The sequence below is a fragment of the Rhinoderma darwinii genome, chromosome 3, assembly GCF_050947455.1.
Source record: "Rhinoderma darwinii isolate aRhiDar2 chromosome 3, aRhiDar2.hap1, whole genome shotgun sequence".
NCBI lineage: Eukaryota > Metazoa > Chordata > Amphibia > Anura > Rhinodermatidae > Rhinoderma > Rhinoderma darwinii.
The window spans coordinates 204,136,890-204,161,641 of record NC_134689.1 but is presented as its reverse complement, the minus strand read 5'-3'; the positions used below and the strand labels follow the sequence as shown (position 1 = coordinate 204,161,641).

Genomic DNA, 24,752 nt, shown 5'->3' with positions numbered 1-24,752 from the left:
ATTCCAGAATGCAACTTTTACAATGAGCTAGTTTGGGAATAAGTTGGGTGCATGCAGAGATTTTTCCAATACTAAATTTAGAATTTACTTTAGGCTTTATAGAAATAAATTGTAATTATTTATCTGCACACGTTCATTCAGTGAAACCAGATGTTCTAATTACAAAAAAAGAGAAGGGAATTACCGTATGCTGTCATAGTATTTCTTCACTTTATTGTACTTCTCAGGTGAAAGGATTGGGCTCCGAAAGATTTTCTCGATGGCAGAAAGTTTATCTTGGAGGATACTCATCTGGACATCACAGCCAGTTGGTGACCTTGTGGGACCAATATTAGCAGCTAATCGAACCAAAGCATGAACAGAATTTAATAGAGATGATACTTCAGTGTCATATTGGTCAAAGCACATGTGACATCGTGGACATGCAGGGAACTCTTGCTTGAATTTAGGTGCACATTGGTCGCAGTTTCTTCCAGTGACCCCAGATTTACAGTTGCATGAACCAGTTTCCTTATCGCAGATGGGCTTTTGAGTACCTTCCAAGTTACACTTACAAACTGAAAGAATACAAAAAATGTTGTGTCATAAAGATATATTGTAGACATTTTGCTTGGTTCACAAATTCTAACTATTTTAAGACAAGCTTTTTTTATATATATTCTTTTTCTAAATATTAATTAAAACTAACAACTACTACTACTACTACTACTACTACTACTACTACTACTACTATTAACAAGAACTCCTATGATCATTTTGTTGCATGATGTTGGCGAGATATATGTGCTATGAGCAGATCATAAATGAATGAAGATGGTGTTAGTTACAAAAAGTATGTAAAAACACTAGAGCAGGGGTGACAAATTATTATCATAGTCGGTGCCAAATTTCACGATCATATTTCCAGGAAATTTTCTCAAGTGCCAAGATAACACAAGGTAACCCAACTCTAGCAGCAATAACCACAGGACCCCCAATAACAGAAACAGCTGCAGGATCTCCGGGCACAGCAACATCTGCAACAGAAACAATAGCAACCGCCGGGCCCCCGTAACAGTCACAGACCCTAACAATAGTAAATGACACCCAATAACAGTGACAGACTCAGGCCCCCAGTAACAGTGCAGACACACACCTCCAGTAACCAAAGAATCAAAAAACTCCAGTAACCGTGCAGCCACAGACCTTTAGGGATAGCCAGTTGTACCCCCTTGATTATACCTTGAGGAACGCAGCAGTGTGAGCCAGCCACTACTCACTGGTGCCAGCTCACTTATACTTTAGAAAACTCCCCAAGCACCCTGGCAGTCTGGCATGTCAGACAAATCCTTACTTCTGGCTCGCATGCCATGTGATGACTACACACGCACTAGAGATATCAAAATGTTAAAGGAACAGTGTCACCAAAATTTTTTTTTTTATATCAGTTTTATGTTAGGGTTTTATTAAAAACGTTTATATTTATTTGTGTGTTTGTGTGTTACTTTTTTCTATTTTTACACTTTTTCTTCCCTATGGGGGCTGCCATTTTTTTTTCCATTTCTGTATGTGTCTATTAACGACACATACAGACATGGAATACGGCAGCTCCAGTCCCATAGGGACTGCGAACGGGGCCCGTTCCATCCACTATGGTGCACGCCCACACAGTCCAATTTGAAATGCGCGCCGTCCGGCGCCATTTTCCTGTGGACCGGAAGTCGCGGCCGGGCAGTAACATTACTACTTCCGGTCGCGGCTTCCGGACTTGTGCACATGGAGCAGCGGCAGCAGACGGAGCGGATGGACCGGAGGGAGCGGCGGCGACTGGAGCAGGTAAGTTATTTCTATGTATGTTCGTGTTTCAGTGTGTTTACTACTGTATGTTAACCTTCTACACTGTGTGTTAGCTCAAAAAATGGCGACACACAGTGTAGGAGGTTAGACCGTTCAAACCCCTCGTTTCTCCCGGCACTAGCCAGGATAAAGGAGGGGGGGGATTCTGAGAGCTCACTAGAGCGAGGGATTTTTTCCCAATTTTGCAGCATAAAGCAATGTGGTTGCTTTACCACATGCAATGCTGCAATTTTGGCAATTGCTCCATCTAGTGACCAGTGCTGGGAAATATTATAAATTGAATCCAATTTATAATATTTCCTGACTCGTGAAAAAAATAACAAAAATTAGAACAATGTTTAATCACCTACACACTAATTGTTTAACTAAAAAAAAAACAACATGTTTTGCTGGCAACACATTCCCTTTAAGACTCTAAAGACACACACACTATTGTGCATTTCCCAGCACAGCAAGTTTTAGTTTTTTTAGTTTTTATTTTTCCTCCCTGCCTTTCAAAAACCATAACTTTTTATTTTTTCTGTTGACATATCTGTATGGCTTTTTGAGGAACCAGTTATAGTTAAATGTACTATGTAATATACTGAAAAACTTTTACCAATTTGGTCTCATTACAAAATTGGTATAATTTTGGAGTACATACGACTTTTTAATCACATTTTGTTCCATTTTTTTGGGAGGCCAAATGACCAACAAACATAAATTTTGTTTTTTTTTTGTGTTTTTTTTTATGGCGTTCACCTTGCAGGATAAATAATGTTATATTTTGATCGTTCAGATCATTACAGATGCTTCTATATCGATTATGTTTATTTTATATACATTATTTTACAGAAAAAATGGAAAAGGGTGTTTTTTTACTTTTAATATTTTTTTCACTTTTAATATTTTTTTTTATATATTCTTAAAAACATTATTTTTTTTAAACATTTTTGAAAATATTTTAGTTCCACTAAACATGAACAGGCACTCCACCACTTGTACAGTACACTGCAATACTTATCTATTGCAGTGTCTTGTGCTTTTAGCGTTCTCCTAATAAACCCTCACCCTCTGTCTAACGGCTTAGATGCCACGATTACCATTGACTGCGGCATCTAAGTGGTTAAACGGCCGGGATCTGAGTTATCTCTCATCCCGGATGGTAGAGCAGTGTGTCAGCTGTAATATACAGCTGACACCTGCTGCATATGAAGCGGGCTCAGCTCCTAGGCCTGCTTCATACTTTCCCCTCTAACTTCCGCCATAGACATACAGCAGATAACGAGAAGGGGTTAAATATGTTGTTTCACTTTGATAGGTTCATAAAAGCACATATTTTCATGTTTTTTTTTCTATATAGTATATTTCTAATGCTTATCTCACATGCACAACTGAAAAAAGTTTAGATGTGATTTTAGTTGTACACTAGTACAGAACACTTGTTGGCCTTGAGAATTACTAATTCAACAAGAAGCTAAGTCAGAAAACAATGTTAGAAGCTGTAGGCGATGGCAACATTCTTTAAAGTTGATAAGCTAAGAATATTATTATTAACCCGTTAGTGACTGACCATTAGTGTTTTTATGGCGGTCAATAATGGGCTTTATTCCGATGCAATAGCCTTTTTACGGCGCTGCATCAGAATAAATAAATAGAGCAGGGAGCCGTTAAATCTCCCTGTTCTCAGCTACCAGAGGTAGCTGAGAGCAGGGAGCCGCCCTGCTCTAATGAGCGAGATCAATATCAGTATCGATCTCACTAGTTTAACCCCTCAGATGCGCCGCATCTGAGTGGTTTTGGAGAGAGTGAGGGAGCTCCCTCTCTCACCCCACCGGCACCCTGCGTAAGATCGCATGGTGTCGGTAGTTTCTATGGCAGCTGTGGGGCCTAATAAAGGCCCCCAGGTCTGCCACTAGTAATGCCTGCTAGGCCATGCCACAGGCATGGCCTAGCAGATACCTGTCCGTTTTACACGGACAGGCACTAATACACTGCAATACTGTATTATAAAAGCGATCGGACGATCACCTAGTAAAGTCCCCTAGTGGGACTAGTAAAAAAGTAAAAAAAAGTTTCGTAAAGTTAATAAAAAAAAATAAGTGAAAAAAAAATGAAAAACCCACTTTTCCCCCTTACAAAATGCTTTATTATTAAAAATACAAATAAATTCCACATATATGGTATCGCCGCGACTGTAAAGACCCCAACGATAAAATTATTACATTATTTAACGCGCACGTTGAACGCCGTAAAGAATAAACTAAAAAAACAATTAAAAAAGTGCTGTTTTCTGTGAATGCTGCCTTAAAAAAATTCGATAAAAAGTGATCAAACATTCGCATCTACTTCAAAATGGTACCAATAAAAACTACAAGTCCCGCAAAAAAAAGCCCTCATACAGCTGCATCAGCGGAAAAATAAAAAAGTTATGGCTCTTGAAATATGGAGACACAAAAACACATAATTTGTGTTAATAAGTGTTTTTACTGTGTAAAAGTAGTAAAACATACAAAATCTATACAAATTTGGTATTGTTGCAATCGTATTAACCCGCTGAATAAAGTTAGTGTTATTTATACCACACGGTAAGCGGTGTAAATTTAGGACGCAAAAAAGTGTGGCGAAATTGCTGTCGTTTTTCTATCACCCACCCCAAAAAAAAAGTTAAGAAAAGTTGATCTATAAATTCTATCTAACCCAAAATGGTGCTATTAAAAAATACAACTTGTCCCTGCAAAAAACAAGACCTTATACAGCTATGTCGACGAAAAAATAAAAAGCTTATAACTCTTTGAATGAGATGATGGAAACGTAAAAAAAAAAGCTTGGTCATTAAGGGGTTAAATAAATAAATGTAGACAGCAAAAAAGTAACAAACAAAAGTTACAAACAATTTATAAAAGAAAGGGTAATGAAAGACTACACCATTCAGTCACAACATTAAAACCCTCATATACCCAATATTGTGTAGGTCCCCCTCGTACGAGAAATGGACTCCACAAGGCCTCTGAAGGTGATCTGTGGTATATGGCACCAAGACAATTGCAGAAAATTCTTTAAGACCTGTAAGTTGCGGACTTTGTTCACATTTTTGTGGTGTTTTGTGGCGGTCTTTGTTGCTGTAATGCTATATCTGTGGGTGGTGGGGGTCGTGGCTCAGAGCTAAGATTGGCAGCATGGGTGCTGTTGGTCTCCTGGGTTGCTCCCTCTGCAGGTACTGTGTTGCAGCAGCACTGGTGCTATGTGATACTGCACTTGGTAGAGTAGGGACCCACTTTAAAGAGGTCGCCGCGAAGTGGCAAGTGGGCTTATACAGTTTGATAAAAATGTTTACTAAGATCCTCATGTTCATAAGTTTTAAAATTTTGCTGAACCGCAATAGATTAAGTATAGCGTAGTGGAACAGTCTGTGGCTACGCAGGCCAAAATGCAGCAAGCTGCGATGCACTAGGTGTTCTGACACCTTTTTATCATAACCAGCAGTAACTTTTTCAGCAATATTTTCTACCGTAGCTTTTCCGTAGGATCAGCAGCCTCCCCATGGAAATCAATGAACCTTGGTTGCCCATGATTTCCGTGTGTTCACCTGTTCTCCTTCCTTGGACCACTTTTAGTAGGTACTAACCACAGCATACCGGGAACACCCCAGGAGACCTGCATTTTTGAGATTCTCTGACTGAGTCATCTAGCTATCACAATTTGACTCTTGTCAAAGTTGCTCAGATTCTTACGCTTTCCCATTTTTCCTGCACATCAACTTCAAGAACTGACTGTTCACTTGCTGCTGAATACATCCCACCCCTTGACAGTTCCTATCATAACAAGATAGTCCATGTAATTCACTTATGTGTGTGTGTGTGTGTGTGTGTGTGTATATATATATATATATATACACTACCGTTCAAAAGTTTGGGGTCACTTATATTTATCAAATGAGTTGCAAAATGACTAGAAAATATAGCCAAGACATTGACAAGCATAGAAATAATGATTTTTATTTGAAATAATAATTTTCTCCTTGTAACTTTGCTTTCGTCACAGAATGCTCCATTTGCAGCAATTACAGCATTGCAGACCTTTGGCATTCTAGCTGTTAAATTGCTGAGGTAATCGGGAGAAATTTCACGCCATGCTTCCAGAAGACCCTCCCACAAGTTGGATTAGCTTGATGGGCACTTCTTGCGTACCATACGGTCAAGCTACTCCCACAACAGCTCTATGGGGTTGAGATCTGGTGACTGCGCTGGCCACTCCATTACAGATAGAATACCTTTGTGTAAAGGTTCAGATAGCACCAGATACGTGGAAGGGTGAGGTTTTGCACGGATAGGGGCCCAACCCAAACATAAATATAAAAGAGTATCCGGCACACCAATATAGAAAAAAAGGTATTTTTTATTTTGTTTCTAATGCCAGTGGCAGAGTGCGACGTTTCGGTCTAGGTGACCTTCATCAGGCACTGAGCCGTGCTGGGCAACTGAATTGACGAGCGCTAGTGGTGCTCCTTGTAACTTTGCTTTCGTCACAGAATGCTCCATTTGCAGCAATTACAGCATTGCAGACCTTTGGCATTCTAGCTGTTAAATTGCTGAGGTAATCGGGAGAAATTTCACGCCATGCTTCCAGAAGACCCTCCCACAAGTTGGATTAGCTTGATGGGCACTTCTTGCGTACCATACGGTCAAGCTACTCCCACAACAGCTCTATGGGGTTGAGATCTGGTGACTGCGCTGGCCACTCCATTACAGATAGAATACCAGCTGCCAGCTTCTTCCCTAAATAGTTCTTGCATAATTTTGAGGTGTGCTTTGGGTCATTGTCCTGTTGTAGGATGAAATTGGCTCCAATCAATCCCTGACCTTGTACAAATCTCCCACTTTACCAGCACCAAAGCAACCCCAGACCATCACATTACCTCCACCATGCTTGACAGATGGCGTCAGGCACTCTTCCAGCATCTTTTCAGTTGTTCTGCGTCTCACAAATGTTCTTCTGTGTGATCCAAACACCTCAAACTTCGATTCGTCTGTCCATAACACTTTTTTCCAATCTTCCTCTGTCCAATGTCTGTGTGCTTTTGCCCATATTAATCTTTTCCTTTTATTAGCCAGTCTCAGATATGGCTTTTTCTTTGCCACTCTGCCGTGAAGGCCAGCATCTTCACTGTAGACGTTGACACTGGCGTTTTGCGGGTACTATTCAATGAAGCTGCCAGTTAAGGACCTGGGAGGCGTCTATTTCTCAGACTAGAGACTCTAATGTACTTGTCTTGTTGCTCAGTTGTGCAGCGGAGCCTCCCACTTCTCTTTCTACTCTGGTTAGTGTGTATATATATATACTATGCTATTGATTCCGTCGGAAAACTGGAAACCATCCGGAATGGTGACGAACGGAAAGCATTAGCGATGTTTCTGTCACCATTGAGATCAATGGTGACTGAAACGGAAGCTGTACTGTCAGTTTCACTTTCCATTGCGGGGTTCACCCGATGGAACCCTCCGATGGAACCCCGGAAAGGAAATGAACAGGCCCTAAAACCAGACTCTTTTCTTTCCGTTTGTATCAGTTTGTCATCAGTTATACTCTGTTTTTAACACATCCGTTTTTATCTTTGCATCTTTCTTGCCTTCATTTTTAGTCTGTGCATGTGCAGAAAAAAAACAGATCCGTTAAACGTAATGCATAACTGATACATATCTGATACTGGCATATCAGTTTGTATCCGCCATCCATTGACTGCGATGTTAAAGAAACCCGGAAAGGTCCTTTCCGTCAGGTTTCTGTAATTTTTGGCAGAAACAATAGTGCAGCAGACTACGCTATTGCTTCAGTCAAAAAAAAAACAACAAACAGAAATCTGATGGAATGGAGCCTAACTGAGCACAACTGATGCAAAAACAAAATTTTTTGATTGAAACATTTACTTCCGTTCTTGTGATCCTATGATGAATCCGCTAGAATTGAAGGCACAACACAAATGTGAACGCGCCCTAACCTACATAGTCCCCATCCTGCCTGGAGCGGATGAGTAATTTAAGATTAGATCTACACGGTCATTGCTCTTAACCCAAGGCTTAACTGCCATTAAAATGAGGGCACAGAAATGAAAAGGGGCTGACAGTTGACAAACCAGGCAGACTTAAATATTTAGGGGCAAAACTCTTTTAAGAATACGAAAACACATAAGCACCTTAAAATATTTCAAAACAGTTTATATTTCTGCAACCTAGGGAAGAAACTATTTTCAATATTGTTTTTTTTTAAATTAATATTATCATTAATATTTTACTAAAATGCATACAATTAGTAAGGTTTTTTATAGTCTAACCATTACGATAATGACAAGGAAGCAATAACTCCCATAGACAACTAGACAGAATAAGGTGTTGCTTGGTAAACAGACTATAAATGATTATAAATTTATACATACGTATACATTGAAGTGCCGGATTTCCATAGTAATTTTCTTCACATTGGTCACATTTCATTCCTGTGTACTTTGGTTTACATAGACACTGACCTGTAAGCTAAAAAGACAACAGCAATTTGATGAATCAGTATTAGACTTTGATGACAAATCCACCTTATCTAATCGGTGGTTGATCAACCATGCTCACTCAGCTGACTCCATGGAGCAACCAAGTATGTGCGACCCTTCCTTAGTAGGGAACTGGCTTTGGACTCCTCGCAGAAGGAATATCCTAGTGCATTTGGAAGTATGTTGTAGAATCCCCATTCATGATCCCCTTCCTTTGTTTTCCAGAAACAGGCACTGCTAATAATTCATTTACTCCTATTTACTACATGTTAATATTTAACTTCAAGGAATGTACCCTGTACTGTAGTATGTAAACAGGGCCGGCGTCAGCATCCGGTGAATCCGGGCAAGTGTCGGGGGCCCACTACACTTGGGGGGGCCCACTCAGCTGCTGGGTGCTGACCCTGCCGTCGTCACGGCCTCATTGTCAGTGATGTAAGGAGGAGAGAAGGAGTCCTAGGCAGAGCGCTAGCGGCTCTGCTCTGGGACTCCGTCTCTGCGGAAGCCCCTGACATCACTGTCCATATATGGACTGTGTTGTTAGGAGCAGAGCAGTGTCCCAGGCAGTGTCCCAGCCAGGCAGTGGCATGGCTATAGGGGTCGCAACGGTCACAGGCAGGGCCCCCTTTTGTCACACAGCACTGACCGCGCTGGTCCAGCTTCCGACTGAATCTGTGTCCGCAGGGCGCACATTCAGTCGGGTTCAATGCTGGAGCCTTTCTCAAGTATTCACTGTGCCGCGAGCAGCTCGGCACAGGCAGGCGCGATGTAGTGACTATGCCGAGTCACTCACAGAAGGATCTCCTCCACCCATCGTGGGAACGGAGATAGGTAAGTAATTATGTTATTATTTTTCTATTCGGTACATACATATGAGGGCATTATACTGGAAATGGGAGGGGGCCTCATATGGTAGCTGCTGAGGGGGCATTATACTGTATGGGACAGCTAAGGGGGGCATTATATTGTATGGGGGCATTATACTGTATGGGACTGCTACTGGGACATTATACTGTATGGGGGCATTATACTGTATGGGGCAGCTAAAGGGGGCATTATACTGTATGGGGGACATTATACTGTATGGGACAGCTATGGGGCATTATACTGTATGGGGTAGCTATGGGGGCATTATACTGTATGTGGCAGCTATGGAGGGCATATTAATGTATGGGGGCATTATACTGTATGGGGCAACTATGGGGGAATTATACTGTATGTGGCAGCGATGGGTAGCATTATACTGTGGGGCAGCTATGGGGGCATTATAATGTGGTGGGCAGCTATGGGGGGCATTATACTGTGTGGGGGCAGCTATGGGGGCATTATACTGTATGTGGCAGCTATGGAGGGCATATTAATGTATGGGGGCATTATACTGTATGGGGCAACTATGGGGGCATTATACTGAATGTGGCAGCTATGGGGCATTACACTCTATGGGGGCATTATACTGTATGTGGCAGCGATGGGTGGCATTATACTGTGGATGCAGTTATGGGGGTATTATACTGTGGTGGGCAGCTATGGGGGGCATTATACTGTGTGGGGGGCAGCTATGGGGGCATTATACTGTGGAGGCAGCTATGGGGGCATTATACTGTGGGGGCATTCATGGGGTCTGTTGGGAAAGGCAGCTGGGTATAGGCGTGTGAAAAAGGGGTCTGGTGGTGTTGGGGAGGGGTAGTGGGGCCCAAGCTGAATTTTGCACCAGGGTCCATGAGCCTTTAGCTATGCCCCTGGTCCCAGGCAGAGTGCTAGTAGTGCTCTGCCCAAGACTATGGCTCTGGGGTTGCCCCTGACAACACTGTCCACATATGGACAGTAACATCAGGGGCTTCTCCTGAAACGGAATCCACAGCCAGAGCGTCGGCAATGCTCTGGCTGGGGATTCCACTCCTAGAGGGAACCCCAAAGGCGCTACCTACAGGGAGGGGGCTGTGTGGCACTACCAGGGAGGGGGGCTGTGTGACACTACCAGGGCGGGGGCTGTGTGGCACTATCTGGGAGGGGGCTGTGTGGCACTACCTGAGAGGGGGGCTGTGTGGCACTATCTACAGAGGGCACTATATTTATGGGGGTACAAACTGGGGGTCTAACTTTTATATGTGGCATAAACAGTGCCTAACGTCTATATGGGGGTCCAAAGTGACGTTTTCTGACATTTTACTGCTGCCGTGAGTTCCCCCGCAAAGGGGCCTACTATGTCTGTGAAGCCCAAGGGCCTACATAAACCTGGAGCTGGCACTGCATGTTAATGCTATATATTATTCTGGACATATCAGTAGTGTATTGAATACAGAGTAAAGTATGCCATAATCAGAACATTTCACACCTCATTGCATTCGTTTCCTTTGGAATTATTTAGGTAACAGTCACAGGATTTACAACCTTTTCCACTGGTAAAATCCCAGTATCCAGAAGCACATGTATCACAGCTAATGCCAACCACATTAGGTAAGCATGGGCACTGCCCTGTAGTTCTGTCACACACACATTCTCCAACTTCCTCATAAATTGAGCAGTTTTGAGCATTTGTTCCTATTGGATCGCAGAGACAGCCTCGGAGAAAAAGAAGGAAAACATTATTAAAATAATATGTCATCACTTTTTACATAGAACAGAGACATTTTGGACTCATCTCCACTGCCATATAAGAAGGGTAGATAGATAAGCAAAGCTTCTGGGACATTTCTTAGCATCAGTTGTGTTAGTAAATGAGGGAAGATTATTAGGGGTTTATTTAGTGCTAGGATCATATTTTTATGCCATGATGATAGTGATTTCTATGATCCTGAATTAGAAGTTTTCCCACCAAAGATTGGCATATCCTTAGCAAGCTAGGATGTTACTGTAACTCACATAGAATTGAATGGAGAGAGATGGACATGTGCAGTCGCCTCTCCATTCCATCTCCTCCTGGAAGCGATGGCCGTTGGCTGACTCATTTGGTGTAACGGTGTGCAGGGTACCCCCGTTCTTCCAATAAGTAGCAACTATCACCTATTAGACATTTATGGAATATCTTGTAGCTATGCCAGAAATGTCAAAAAGTTGTATTATAAATGTTCTTTCCTTCCAAATTAAAAATGAGACCAACTCAAATAAAGAAATTAGGTGCATTCTCTAACTGAAATAACTACTTACAGTAACAGCAGTGAGAATAAATGTAATTCTACTAAAATGACTGCAGTTTTCAATATGATGGTCATTTGTTTTAGAATACAGGTGGTGGTCTTAGGTCATAAAATCTGTCTGTAGAGACGTGTAGTGAAGACCTGTCTTTTATCATCATTTTTTCCCATGTATGTTCAAGGGGATCATTTGGTTGGTAAATTGTTGGTTAATTATGGGTGCGGTAATCTGCTCTTTCATTAGATAACAGAAAAGTAATAGCTTTTGTCTGAATTGCACAATCGAATTGTAAACTTTTCCATATTCCAATACTGGATAAAAATTTCTATTTTTCATTACAGGACTCTATTGATAGTGAAGATAAAAAATATTGGACAATAAAAAGATTGATTAGATTAGATGGCAAAGAAAAGATACTGGGATTCCTTGAACAAATAAAGTCTGAACCTTTTATGTTAGCGTCCTTTTACACCGCCAATATGGGCCATGATAACAAACGCTGATCAATAAGACAGCTCGTTGATCGGCACTCGTTTGCTCCTTTCACAACGAGCAATGATTGGTTATGTATAGGAACGAGAGTTCGTTATAACGATTGTTTTTGCCAATACATTTCCATCATGTCGGCAGCACATCGCTATGTTTACACAAGGAGATGTGTAGCTAACAACGATAATATTTAGTGCTGCAAAAACAATGCGATCAGCCGATGAATGACCGTTTGCTCGTTCGTCGGCTGATCGTTGCCTTGTTTACATATGAACGCTCGTTTGCCTGATCATAGGCCCGAGTAAAAGGACTTTAAGTCACCTGAGACTTAAATTATCTTGAGGACCCAAACAGGAGATAGGACATTCTGGAAAAATAACCAAGGCTCTGAAAAATGCACTAGTACAGTACACTAAAGTGTCACACTGTATTATGTTAATGTGGCACATAAGTGACTAATAGAACTAGAAAACCAAGGATCATCCCTATAATTCATGCTTACTTGAACAGTTTTGATGAAGTCCTGATCCAAAGTAACCCGGTAGACAGGATTCACAATTAGGGCCATACGCGTTATTCATACACTTCAAGCACTCCCCTGTAACCTTGTCACACGCATCAGGATCGTTTACATCAATGTTGTTATTACACTGACATGGTAAACACTTTTCCCCCTCTTCTATGTTTCCATAAAAGCCATCAGGACATTCATCACAGTTCTTTCCTAAGAAAAAAAAATAAAAATGCAGTGCAAAGTTTAAGTGATGTATGTATCTATAGTACAAACTTCCTCAACTCAAGGTGTATTTATGATTTTAGTAGTATCAGACAGGTTTTCTGTCAGACATGAGAACAGTGCAATAGATCAATGCCCTCTGCTCATCGAGAACCTTCAGAAAGCTTAAAGGGGCTGTCCAGGATTAAAATAATCTGCTTTTTTTTTTCCATTGCAGAAACAGCGCCACCCTTGTCCACAGGATGTGTCTGGTATTGCAGCTATGCTGACACAGCTTATAGAAAAGAGTGGTGCTATTTCTGGAAGAACAGATTCCTTTTTTTTCTGTCCTGAACGACCCTTCTAATTTATGTTTCTGTCTGAATAGTTGGGCAGTAACACAGTGCAAGATAAGTAAAAAAAAAAAGTGTTTGCAAATTATTCAACTTTTGTGCATAGATTTAAACTGAAATGCTGTTCATAATTGAGTTTTGTATTAAGAAATGACTGCTAGTTTTTAACTATTTTTTGCTTTGCTTCATTAATACTTTGTATAGGCTGTAGTATTTTAGTACATCAGTGCTGGTTTCTATTTATTATTCTTTTATGTATTTTTCATATTTCACATTATTGATTTTGTAGATGGGTGTAAAATTAACCTGACCATTGACATCTGACAGGTAACATCATCTCTCTGTCCACCTTCTATTCAACTGTCCCATAAAATATTATCTATAACACACATTTTAACCGCATGCCAGAAGTAACTAAAGGTTTATTAAATATCTTAATTCATTATATCTAAAATGTGTTACAAAGGCAGTGAAAAAACTAGACTTGCGTCTTATCTTCAAATATAAAATTTGTAAAAAATGAACATATTAATGTATCGAGATCTGATATAAAAGTAATTGGAAATTACCTGTGTAACCTTCTAGACAGTTGCAAGTCACCTCCAAAGTCTCTTTGTCTTGTTGACAAGAATCTGCAAAATACTGATTGCTTGTAGGAGAACCTGGACACATGCATGGGCGACATGGTTGTCCCAATAATGGATTACCATAATAATTATCAAGACACCTATGGAGATAAGATGTAAGGGATATAAATCATTATTTATTATTTATTTAATTATGATAATTTGAATCTCGTTATATTATTGATAATAATACTAAACTACACCAGGATCCTCTGATGGGACTGCAAAAGAGCCTTTGAGGTCCAGCAGAGGATAATCTGAAGTTTATAGTGGATCTGATACCTTATTAGACCTAATTCATGAAATGGTAGGTATGTGCAATAGTAACAACAAAGTTTTCAATGCAATGAAAAGTGGTTATGTGCTGGTTCTATACAGCTTGAGGCTCAGCCATCAGAATAATTTCCATGGTAAGCCCAAAGTGCAAATGTGCTACTATCCAGCATTTTAGACAACCTTCTCATATTCTTTCTTATTATGTCGAAAAATTATTTCTTTCATAATTATATTACTTTGATGAGTTTGTGCAACTTATGTTTACACACCATGATTTTGTCAAACCAGTGATGAATGACAAAAAATTGTGGCCAAAAAAAAACAACTTTCACAGGAGGGAGCATATTTGTTGTCTAGAAATAACTCCCACAAAAGCCATGCGCTAGGTAGCAATGCTTTGTATTAAATAGGTCAACAGTATATGATCGTTGGGTGACCGAAACCCGGAACCACACTGATCAGCTGTTCCGGCTGCCTCTGGGCACCAGATGTCCGTGCCAGAAGCAGAAGTTCTGGTCACAGTACAGTATTGTGCTGTAGTACTGCAGCTCTGCTCATATTTGCAGTATTGCAGCACGGCCGCTATGCAGAGTACGGAGCCGTCTGATTCCGGCACTGAACACTGCATAACATCTGCTGCCCAGAACAGCGGATCCGTGCGGGGTCCCCCACCGATCATATACTATCCTGTGGATAGGTCATCAGTATGAAAAACTTCCCAGTGCCGGGACAACCCCTTTAATGTTTCTACGAGAGGAATTTACATTTACCAATAGTACCGCCCAATAATGATGATTTTTATGATCATGAATATCAATGATAAATTATTATTTATTATTGATCTTGCATTCACCTTGGTCAATTATCGATACAACTTCTTGGAAACTAGTGAATTGTGATGATAATCGGGTCAGTTTATACAGGCCTTTAAACTTTTTTGTCCAAACATCCCCAATCTATGCAACAGCTCACCTCACCCCCCTCCTAACTGAACTCTTTCTAGATTGCTCTTTTCATGCAGATACATTGTAACCCACCCATCAGACCTGTGAGAATTTGTTTTCAGTCTGTGAATGTAAACAAAGAATGTTTCCAAAATAGTGAGAAATGTAACGATTCACGCTATAACTGGCCACCACTGCCCCGCTACCATTACCGGAATATAAAAGCTATTTCAGCAGCCCGTATTCTCTAAGAGAAACCAGCAGAAAGACTGTCACAATATGCACAACCTGAACACTGACACCATGTTGCATACCGTTCACAGTTGGTCCCATTTGTAAATCCCTTACAGGCCTTACAAGCACCGGTGACTGGGTCACATGTCTTCGAATTGCCATTGCATTGACAAGGTCGGCAGTTTGGAAATCCGTAATATTTCGGCAAGCAGCTGTCACAGCGCCTTCCTTCTATGTCTCGGCGACAAGCACACTGTCCAGTCATCTGATCGCATAATGTGCTAATTGACCCTTTGCTGTCACAGCCACATTCTAAAAAAATGAAGAAAAATTTACATTTTTATTTTTCAAAAAGTATGAGTTTGTGATTATACCTCTTGTTTTCAGATTTTCCTTGAAGAATGAGACCTTGATTTCTACTTCATAACAGTTTTTATGAAGTCTTTTGTGATTGAAAATTATAGCTCTAGGTCTGCTATTGGCCAGAAACAAAACAATTTTCCTTGTTCTTGATACTAAGAAAAAATGATGTTTCCCGATCCCCTACAATATATTCCCGCAGTATATCCTATGATTTTCATACCTTGGCAACCACTTAGGCCAAATCCATAACTGCCCACAGCACACCTGTCACAGCAGCTTCCAACAACATTGAGTTTACACTGACATTTTCCTCCTATCTTACTGCAGGTAGAACTTGAAGATCCATCTGGATTACATGTGCACTCTGTAAGAGATAGAAATAATGGTTCTAATATTTTCTATTCTACAATAAATAATGAGTAAAAATAAGAATATATTAATACAAGCACAAAACAGAACCTTTAAATACTTTTACATAGTCTGCATTTCCTACGTGGTTATCACACAATTTCACAAAGCAAAAATGGAATATAATCTACATATCACCATGTAATTTATATGGTCTAGTTTATATTAAAAAAAATTTATACCTTAGCAAATTAGGCTGGGTTCACACAACCTATTTTGAGGCGTAAATGAGGCGTATTATGCCTCGATTTACGCCTGAAAATACGGCTCCAATACGTCGGCAAACATCTGCCCATTCATTTGAATGGGTTTGCCGACGTACTGTGCCGAAGACCTGTCATTTACGCGTCGTCGTTTGACAGCTGTCAAACGACGACGCGTAAAATGACTGCCTCGTCAAAGAAGTGCAGGACACTTCTTTGGACGTTTTTGGAGCCGTTTTCTCATAGACTCCAATGAAAACAGCTCAAAAAACGGACGTAAAACACGCAGCGAAAACGCTGTGAAAAACGCAGCGAAAAACGCGAGTTTCTCAAAAAACGTCTGAAAATCAGGGGCTGTTTTCTCTTGAAAACAGCTCCGTATTTTCAGACGTAATTGCAGTTATCGAGTGCACATACCCTTACAGTCACAGCGTATCTCACATGATATATATTTAAATACACTTAAAATCCTAATAATAAAAAATATAATGGGAAATCTTTCCAAAAGAGACACCTGAGGTTGTTGAACTGGAGTTTTTTTTACAATGTAAAGTTGTTTGATGCAATCTGCCGACATCAATCTGGTAACAGTATTTTAGAGTGAATTTTATGTGAATTGTAATCTCGAATCATCATTTTTAATTTGTACAAACTGGGGTTATACATTGCATTCAAGCAGACTGGATCTGTAAATAGGTAAATAGGTCATATATTTTTTAAAGGATGGATTGGTTTAAAGTAGGTGCATTTACCAAACCATATAAATAACTACCCAAAAGCAAATGTTTACGTACTATAGCATGTTGCAAGTTTTACGTTTTATTTACAGCAAAGTATAGACAATTCAAGATTTTGTTTTGCTGCAATAAATCTGCCATCATTTATTGTTTTAACTAATAAGGCAAGCAAATGACTTGAATTCATTCTTAAATATATTTCTTGGCAACCTCATTTACTATAACCTGTATAACCTGAGGTAATGCCTCCTATTTCATTTACTGTGCAGTGCTCCAGATAATGTTCTTGAGAATGTCTGCCATTGGGGTCAGTATCAGGCCGGAATGCACTTGCTAGTGGAATGTTGAAAGGTTCTATCCCTCTCATGTATAGATGATAGAATACTAGACACGGTGAATGTACAGCAGGGAAATTCTTGATACTTTATTTTTTTTACCTGTAACACTAGGAAAATCAGGATTATACACAAATGACTAAAATATAGAAAAGTCTTGTCGCAGCACAAACATGCAGTATATAGATCTAAGCAGAGAAGGCACTTACTCAGAGCTCCATTGTGTATACGAGCCGACATACTAAAAATAAGCCTCTCGCACACGTCCGGTAGAACTTGCGTTCCAATATCTGAAGCAATCTCAATGCAGTTATAATAATCATATTCTTCTAATTCTGATTCAGTACATAGATTGCTTACAGAAGCAATCTGGGGAATAAGTCCAAGCTGTAAGGGAAATAAAATAATAGTTAAAAAAAAAATCAATAAAAAACATTATTATATATTGATTGCATCTGTATTTATATAAGGACACTTAGCTGAAGATATACAGGGTATGTGAGATGTTATACTTATTATGTCTCAACTCACACGAGACCGACATGCACAGATTCCATTACCTTTAACATCTTTCCACTGACATCACATACATAGAGACTAGTGGAATGCAAGCAAGATAGGACTTGTATAGAGCAACATACACAAATAACTTTCTTGCTTAACCCCTTAGTGACCAGCCTATTTTAGGCCGTAATGACCAAGCTATTTTTTTTTTTTTTCATTTTTCTATAGTCGCATTCAAAGAACTATAACTTTTTTTATTTTTTCGTCATCATAGCTGTATGAGGTCTTGTTGTTTAGTTTTACTTTTTAGCCCCTTCCCTCCTCAGCCCTTTTTCAGATCTTCACTTTGGTTTTTCCTCCCCACCTTCCAAAAACGAAAATGTTTTATTTTTCCGTCTATATAGCCATATGAGGGCTTGATTTTTGCGGGAGAAGTTGTAGTTTTTCATGACACCATTTATTCTACCGCATAATGTACTGGGAAGCTGAAAAACAATTATTGGGGTGAAATGGGCAAAAAATAGAGATTACGCCATTTTTACGGCATCCATCAGGCGGTAAAAACGACATATTAAACTTATTCTAAAGGTTGATACGATTATGGGGATACCAAATTTATATGTTTTGGTTTTGGTTTATGTTTTACCACTTTTAAAAAATTTTTTATAAATTAAAATTATCTTCTGTGTCGCCATATTCTGAGAGCCATAACCTTTTTCATTTTTCCATCAATTCAGTGTTGTGAGGGCTTAAATTTTGCCAAACGAGCTGTAGTTTGGTACCATTTTGGGGTCTATGCGACTTTTGAATCACTTTTTATTTCATTTTTTTGGAGCACTAAGGCCACATTCAGACATGGCGGAATTGCTGTTGAATTCCGCTGCGGACAGTCCGTAGTGGAATTCTGCAGCAGATGTTTTTTTCATTTGTTTCTATAGATTTTTAGGAAATTTAGTTCAGACATTGTGGAAAACAACTGTGCGGAAATTAGGCTGCGGTGCAAATTTTTCCCTCCGCATCATGCTCATTACATTGCGGAGAAGAAGTGAAATTTCACTGCGGATTTCAGCCTTTGCAATGCAAAAGCTGAAATCTGCGGCATGTCCGCTGTGATATCTGCAATGTCTGAATTACCTGTCAAATATGCAAATGTTGGTGCAGATTCGTTGCGTAATTGCTCCGAATCTGCACCAACATTTGCAGCGGAAAATGTCTGCCACGTGTGAACGAGGCCTAAGGTAACCAAAAACCAGCAATTTGCGTCTTTTATACATAATTTTCTTTACGCCATTCACCGAGCGGGTTAAACAATAATATATTGTGATAGTTCTGACTTTTACGGATGCGGCGATACCAGTTATGTTAACTTTTATTTTTTTTTAACATTGATTTAGAGGAAAAATTTGAAAAAGGTTTTTTTTTTGGAACTTTTAATACTTTATTTTTTTTGGAACATAACAAAAAAACTTTATTTAACTGATTTTTAAATATTTTTATTAGTCCCCCTTGGAGACTTGAAGCAGTGATCGTTGGATCGCTTGCATGATATACTGCAATACTAATGTATTGCAGTATATCGTGATTCTGACAGTCTCTTTTGAAGCCCTGCAGTGCCCTCTGTAGATAATGCAACAGTGCCCCCTGTATATGGTGCCACAGTGCCCTCTGTAGATAATGCTACAGTTAACTCTATTGATAGTGCCACACACACCTCCTTGTAGATAGTGCCAAACACACCCCCTTGTGGACAGTGCCACATACACCCCCTTGTAGATAGTACCACACACCCCCTATAGATAGTGCCACACATACACCCCCCTTACAGATAGTGCCACACATACACACCCCTTACAGATAGTGCCACACATACCCCCCCCGTAGAAAATACGCCGCACACCCCACCCTGTCTACAGCACTACACCCCCTCCCTGAGGATAGCTAAATTGGGGCTCCTTCTAGGAGTGGAATCCCCAGCCAGAGTGTTGCCGACGCTCTGGCCGTGGATTCCTCTGCTGGAGAAGCCCCTGGTATCACTGTCCTTATACGGACATTGACGTCAGGGGCCACCTCTAGGAGCCGAATCCCCGGCTATGGACAGTAATTTCAGGGGCTCCTCCTGGACCGGAATCCCTGGCCAGAGCATTGCCGAGAGGAGCCTCTGACATTACTGTCAATATTTGGGCAGTGACGTCAGGGGCCTCCTCTAGGAGCGGAATCCCCGGCCTGAGTGTGGGCAGCACTCTGGCTGGGGATTCCGGTCCAGGAGGAGCCCCTGACGGGACAGAGATATCAGGGGTTCCTCCAGGAGGGTAATCCCCAAGCAGAGCATCGGCAACGCTTTGCCTGGGAATTCCACTCCTAGAGGGAGCCCCAATGGAGTTATCTACAGGGAGGGGGTGTAGCGCTGTTGACAGGGTGAGGTGTGTGGAGCGCTATCAACAGGGGGTTTGCACTTTCTACAGGGGGTGTGTGTGCGGCACTTTCTACAGGGGGTGTGTGTGTGTTGCGCTCCTCCTTTGGTCTGCTCTCTGCTCTCCAGAGGATGTCTCGGGAGCTTCCGTGCCCCGCGGGCTGCATGTTTGAGACCACTGCCTTAGATGCTGAAGACCAACATTATTAATATGATAAGATGGTGGATAATGTATCCAGGGCCGGCCTTAGGTTAGATATATATAGACACGTACATACTGGAACATATATACTATACATACATAGAGGCACATATTTTGACATACAGGCAAATATACATTCATTATGTATATACACACACACACACACACACACACACACACACACACACACACACACACACACACACGAGGCATGTATACACACATAATGGGTCTTATACAAATACATATAGGTAAATATACGAACATACAGGTCCAAATATACCCACGCAGGCACATATATACACAGAACAGATTGTAACACCACAGATAACAGTGATAACTCTCTGATTACAGATAATGTAGTAGATATTGCCTGCAGTCCTATGTAACACCACAGATAACACCCTGATAACTCTCGGAGTACAGATAAAGTAGTAGTGTTACCGGCAGTCCTACGTAACACCACAGATAACACAGTGATAACTCTCTGATTACAGAAAATGTATTAGTGTTACCTGGAGTCCTATGTAACACCACAGATAACACACGGTGGCAATATTGTTGGAATGTACATCCGCCATACATACACGGATAGTGTTAAGAGGTTAAAGGGATTGTCCGGGTTTAAACTTATTATGTTGCAGCAGGAGAGGAGGGCTTCAACTAAAAAAGCAGCCCATACTTACCAGGGCCGCCGTCAGCACGCGGCGAACCAAGGTGAGTGACAGGGCCCACTACCATATATGGACAGTGATGTCAGGAGCAGAGCAGGATTCCCGGGGCAGAGTGCTAGTAGTGCTGTGCCCAGGACTATGGCTCTGGGGCTGCCTTGCAAAACACTGTCCATATATGGACAGTGACGTGAGGGGCTGCTCCCGAAGCGGAATCTCCATCCAGAGTGTCGGCAATGCTCTGGCAGGGGATTCCACTCCTAGCGGGAACCAAAGGTGCAACTACCCGGGAGGGGGGCAGTGTGGAATTACCAAGGAGGGGGGCTGTGTGACACTACCAGGGAGGGGGGCTGTGTTAGACTACCGGGGTGGAGGGGTCTGTGTGGCACTACCAGGGAAATGGGGGCTGTGTGGCACTACCTGGGAGAGGGGGCTGTGTGGCACTACCAGGGAGAGGGGGCTGTGTGGCACTACCTGGGAGAGGGGGCTGTGTGGCACTACCTGGGAGAGGGGGCTGTGTGGCACTACCTGGGAGGGGGGCTGTGTGGCACTATCTACGGAGGGTGGTAAACTTATGGGGGTACAAACTGGGGGCCTAACTTTTATGTGGGGGCATAAACAGGGCCTAACGTCTATATGGCGGCACAAAGTGAAATTTTCTGCCATTTTACTGCTGCCGTGAGTTCCCCCACAAAGGGGCCTACTAAGTCTTGTGTCGGCCAAGGGTCCACCTAAGCCTGGAGCCGGCCCTGATACTTACCTCTCTCCTCCCAGACATTCCTGCGCTGGGGGCTTCTGTCATCTCTGTTCTGTGTGTACACAGAGTGACTGCAGCGGTGACATCACATTGACAGTACATCACCGCCACAGCTAATTACTGGTCTCAGCTGAACGCCGCTGAGGCTATTAATAGGCTGCAGTAATGGTGTACGGTCAACATGATGTCACCGCTATATACAAACAGAGAAGAGATCTGTCGGGACCCCCAGCGCAGGAACGTCTGGGAGGAGCTAGAGGTAAGTATATGTTTTTTTTTCATTTTAACTCCTCCTGCTGCTTCAACAAAATGTTTAATTTGTATTCCGGACAACCACTTTAAAGGCTATGCCCACCTTTGAAATAGTTTTTTTTAATTTTTAAATAATCAGTGTGTTTTGTGTAATTTTCTAAATAAATACTTTTTATTAAAAACTATTTTAACTTTTTGAGATACAGCTGCTTTGTATTCTGTATACAGAGCAGCCGTATCTAGCACTGAGACCGGAATCCGTCAGGCCAGTGGGACTGACGGGTTCAGTGTCAGTAGGTCCTGTGTCTCTGACACGCAGGATCCACCTGTTATCGATCACATTTAAGTTATGAACCGTCGACATGTAGGACCCGCTGACACTGAACCCGTCAGTCCCACTGACCTGACAGACTCAGGTCTCCGCGCTAGATACGGCTGCTCTGTATACAGAATACAAAACAGCTGTATCTCAAAAAGTACAAATAGTTTGAACTCCGTTCTGACAGAAAGCTCAGATGGAACGCCTGAACAGAGCCCTGACGCAGATGTGAGCGAAGCCTTAAATGTAATTACAAAGTTGCACCAAACACACTGATTTTGATAGAAAAAAAAATTCAAACATTTCAAAGGTGTACATAGCTTTTCACATAATCTGAACAGGGTTTAAAAGTGCAACAAATGGTAAATGTGCACTATGAAAGCACTGAATTCTGTGCCCATTTGACATTTATTAACACTTTAGAGCCTTTTAGTGCCACCTTGGTGCCCATTTGCCACCTATTGCTCCTTCTGCTTGGTAGCCCCTTGATGGCCATTTGCTGCCCCTGTCGCCTTTAGCATCTTTTGTCACAGAAGAACAATAACGGGGCAACAAAATAGCAAATGAGCATCAAGGGGGCACTGAATAGAAGGACACTAAAGGGGCAATAAGTGGCAAATGGGCACCAAGGTGGCACTGAATACTCTGTCCATTTGCCATTATTGCCCTTTTTAGACCCCATCAGTTCCCACATTCAAACAAAGTCCAGTCAGTGACTTACCTGCTGGGCTTCAGGTAAACACTTCCTGCTGGAGCCACCCTGGACAAAACGTTCCCTCGGTGTCTCCACCAGCCCTGGAAGCGCGGTGTCTCCTCCCTGTCTTGTGTTCTGAATAATGTCATCACGCCAGTCTCGTCATTCAGGATGCAGGACAGGGTGAGCGGACGAGCGGTGGCCGGGGCGCGGGGCAGCCAGTATGAGGTCAGTGCAGTAAATGAGTAGCACCTGACTCGCTGGCGTCCCGAGTAGTAGCTATGGCACGGGCATGTACTCCCGGTGGCGCCCCCCTTACAGTGCGGTGGGCGGCGCCCTGTGCGACCGCACTGGTCGCACGTACCTAAGGCCCGCCATGAATGTATCCTACTATAAATGATTAAGAATAATAGGAGACACTTCAGAGTTCACTTACTGCCCACCTGGTGCTTTTGTGTTCACAGAACTCCTCGATGACTATGATTATTCTTATAATTTTCAGAAGAGGAGTGCATTGTATCCTATATTATGGACAGTTCCAATATATATAAATGAATTTCAACAAGGCATTCATTGTGTTCAACATTTTACTTCATATATACATATTTATTATGTTATTTTACTTACCGAATCAACTAAAATATAAAATTTGCTATTGGTGTTTGTGTGTGATGTTTGAGAAAAATAGACATCTATTTGGTATTCCATGTTGGGGTCCAGGCAAACAGATTCATTAAGAATAGCTAACCTATAAAGGAAAAATGCCAGTTAAAGGCAGATAATACATAATGCATATCAAAATACCTCTGTTTGATAAATAAATGCTGTACTAGCTTTTAAGGTCATGTGTTGTATGTAGAATTACAACACATTGGGGGAGATTTACTAAGCAAAATGTGCCAGAATTCTGGCATAAATTGTGTCAAAAATGTGGCATATTTAACATACACCAAATTTATTGTGTGTTTTAGCAACTTCTTGCACCTCCCTCAACATTTTTGATGTATCTCGAGAAGGGGCGTAGCTAAGATCACACAATGCACCAGATTTATTAACAGCGTGCACCATTTTTTTGCCACAAAATACTGGTGTAAAGTGTCAGTCAGTGGGTGGGGCTTAGTGGAGGGGACGGGGCCATCCGCAACCCAATATATTTACTATTATTTATGCCAGAAATTGTTATAAATTATAGTGGAAATCTACGCCAGCTCATAGCTGGTGTACATTTCAGTTTTGCGTCTCTTAATAAAATTATCAAATCTTCTGCTTAAAACTGGTAAATGATACTGAACATTCATCTGAATTAAATGTAAAGCTTCTATGCTCTGTACTTTTGCATACATTAGCCAATGAGCTCCAGGGCAGAGCTATTGTAAGAACCTGTTTATGGGCACATAAGACTATGTGGAGCACGTATACTGGACAACTATTAATATGACGACTATTGACAATATTTTCCCCCATATTTTATACTTTTTACATGAGGCCAGTGTATACTGTGTTAAGAAATTAGAATTATAACTTACAAGATCTACCCATGGCAAGGCTTTGAATGTTGTAATTTACCTGGAAGTAGCAGGCAGACTCAATGTATATCCCTCAGACTGGGGTGTCCTATTCCTGCAATATTCACTTATTTCCCCATTTGGTAGGTTGACTATAATTTTTGCTGTCCAGTCTTCCAGTGACTTTACAGATAAAAAAAAATGAAAAACAAATTGTCGTGATAAGATACGAAAATATTAATTAGTTGACACCGGTTCTTGTAT

The 24,752-nt window shown here is 41.3% G+C and overlaps 1 protein-coding gene across 1 annotated transcript in view; it reads right to left on the bottom strand.

Annotated features, from left to right (window-relative positions):
- LAMB4 (laminin subunit beta 4) overlaps positions 1-24,752 on the bottom strand; it is a 146,911-nt gene that overhangs the window by 68,370 nt on the left and 53,789 nt on the right. The window contains exons 16-25 of the mRNA XM_075859410.1: positions 24,550-24,671; positions 23,611-23,731; positions 17,384-17,561; positions 15,712-15,855; positions 15,209-15,440; positions 13,618-13,775; positions 12,483-12,704; positions 10,692-10,918; positions 8,249-8,345; positions 185-557 (exon numbers count right to left, since the gene is read on the bottom strand). Coding sequence (XP_075715525.1) covers positions 185-557; positions 8,249-8,345; positions 10,692-10,918; positions 12,483-12,704; positions 13,618-13,775; positions 15,209-15,440; positions 15,712-15,855; positions 17,384-17,561; positions 23,611-23,731; positions 24,550-24,671 — 1,874 coding nt within the window. The remainder of the gene's footprint in view (positions 1-184; positions 558-8,248; positions 8,346-10,691; positions 10,919-12,482; positions 12,705-13,617; positions 13,776-15,208; positions 15,441-15,711; positions 15,856-17,383; positions 17,562-23,610; positions 23,732-24,549; positions 24,672-24,752) is intronic.